The sequence below is a fragment of the Gekko japonicus genome, unplaced genomic scaffold (genome assembly GCF_001447785.1).
Source record: "Gekko japonicus isolate JY-2015 unplaced genomic scaffold, Gekko_japonicus_V1.1 scaffold803, whole genome shotgun sequence".
Taxonomy (NCBI): domain Eukaryota; kingdom Metazoa; phylum Chordata; class Lepidosauria; order Squamata; family Gekkonidae; genus Gekko; species Gekko japonicus.
The window spans coordinates 384380-385140 of NW_015167562.1; the positions used below are offsets into that span (position 1 = coordinate 384380).

At 55.8% G+C, this 761-nt stretch overlaps 1 protein-coding gene across 2 annotated transcripts in view; it reads right to left on the reverse strand.

The window, feature by feature from the left end:
* The window catches only part of RIPK4 (receptor interacting serine/threonine kinase 4), a 38636-nt gene extending 38189 nt beyond the window's left edge, over positions 1-447 (reverse strand). For both annotated transcript variants that reach the window (XM_015413766.1, XM_015413765.1), the window contains exon 1: positions 183-447. In XM_015413766.1, coding sequence (XP_015269252.1) covers positions 183-364 — 182 coding nt within the window. In that variant the 5' untranslated portion in view covers positions 365-447. The remainder of the gene's footprint in view (positions 1-182) is intronic.
* Between the last annotated feature and the right edge of the window lie 314 nt (positions 448-761).

Here is a 761-nt window from a genome sequence, read left to right on the forward strand (position 1 = left end):
CAACCAAGTTTTGCTTAACGTGGCTTTCGCGTGCCGTGCTAAGAGGCAGCGTTGCAAACTTAAGCGTGTCAAACTCCCTGCAGGTCTGCATTTCCCTTTGCTTGCGTCCGCCTGACACCGCCGCATTTGTCTGCGCAGCAGCTGCTCTTTGCAGCCAGGCTCTCCGCCGGGCGCGCACTTACTTCTCATCCACATGCAGGCTGGGTGAGCACTTGATAGCGAGCCATGTTTTCCAGTGGATGTGGCGGACCTTGTAAACCTGCCCGAAGCCACCGGAGCCAATCTTCTCCCAGCTGACGAGCTCGCTGGCCTCAAAGGTTTTCAGCAGCCCCATGGCCCACGGGGAGCTACCCTCCTTTTCCATGGGGCCCCCTGCCTGTCCCCCAGGGTGACAGGATTGCCTGTCTGAGCGGCTGGACTGACTAAGCGCTCCTCTTGCGTTCCTCTCTCCTCCGCTGCTGCTCTGTCTGGGCCCAGGTGACTCAAGGTGTAGTCATTTGCCAGCCCATTACATCACTTCCTGGGTTCACTTCTCTCTGCTTGATTGCGAGTGTAATCCGAGCCTCCTCTGTCAGAAAGGGAATGGCAAAGCAGGGTGTTGCAACACGGCAGGCTTCCACAGAAGGAGCCTTTTCCAGGGAAAGGGAGAGGAGCCAGCATGAATCCCTTTCTTTCCTGGAGAAATTTGATTCTGCTCTTCACAGCTTTAAAAATGTCAGGAAACATCCTTTCAGAAGGGTACTTTGCTGCAGCCAAGGGTC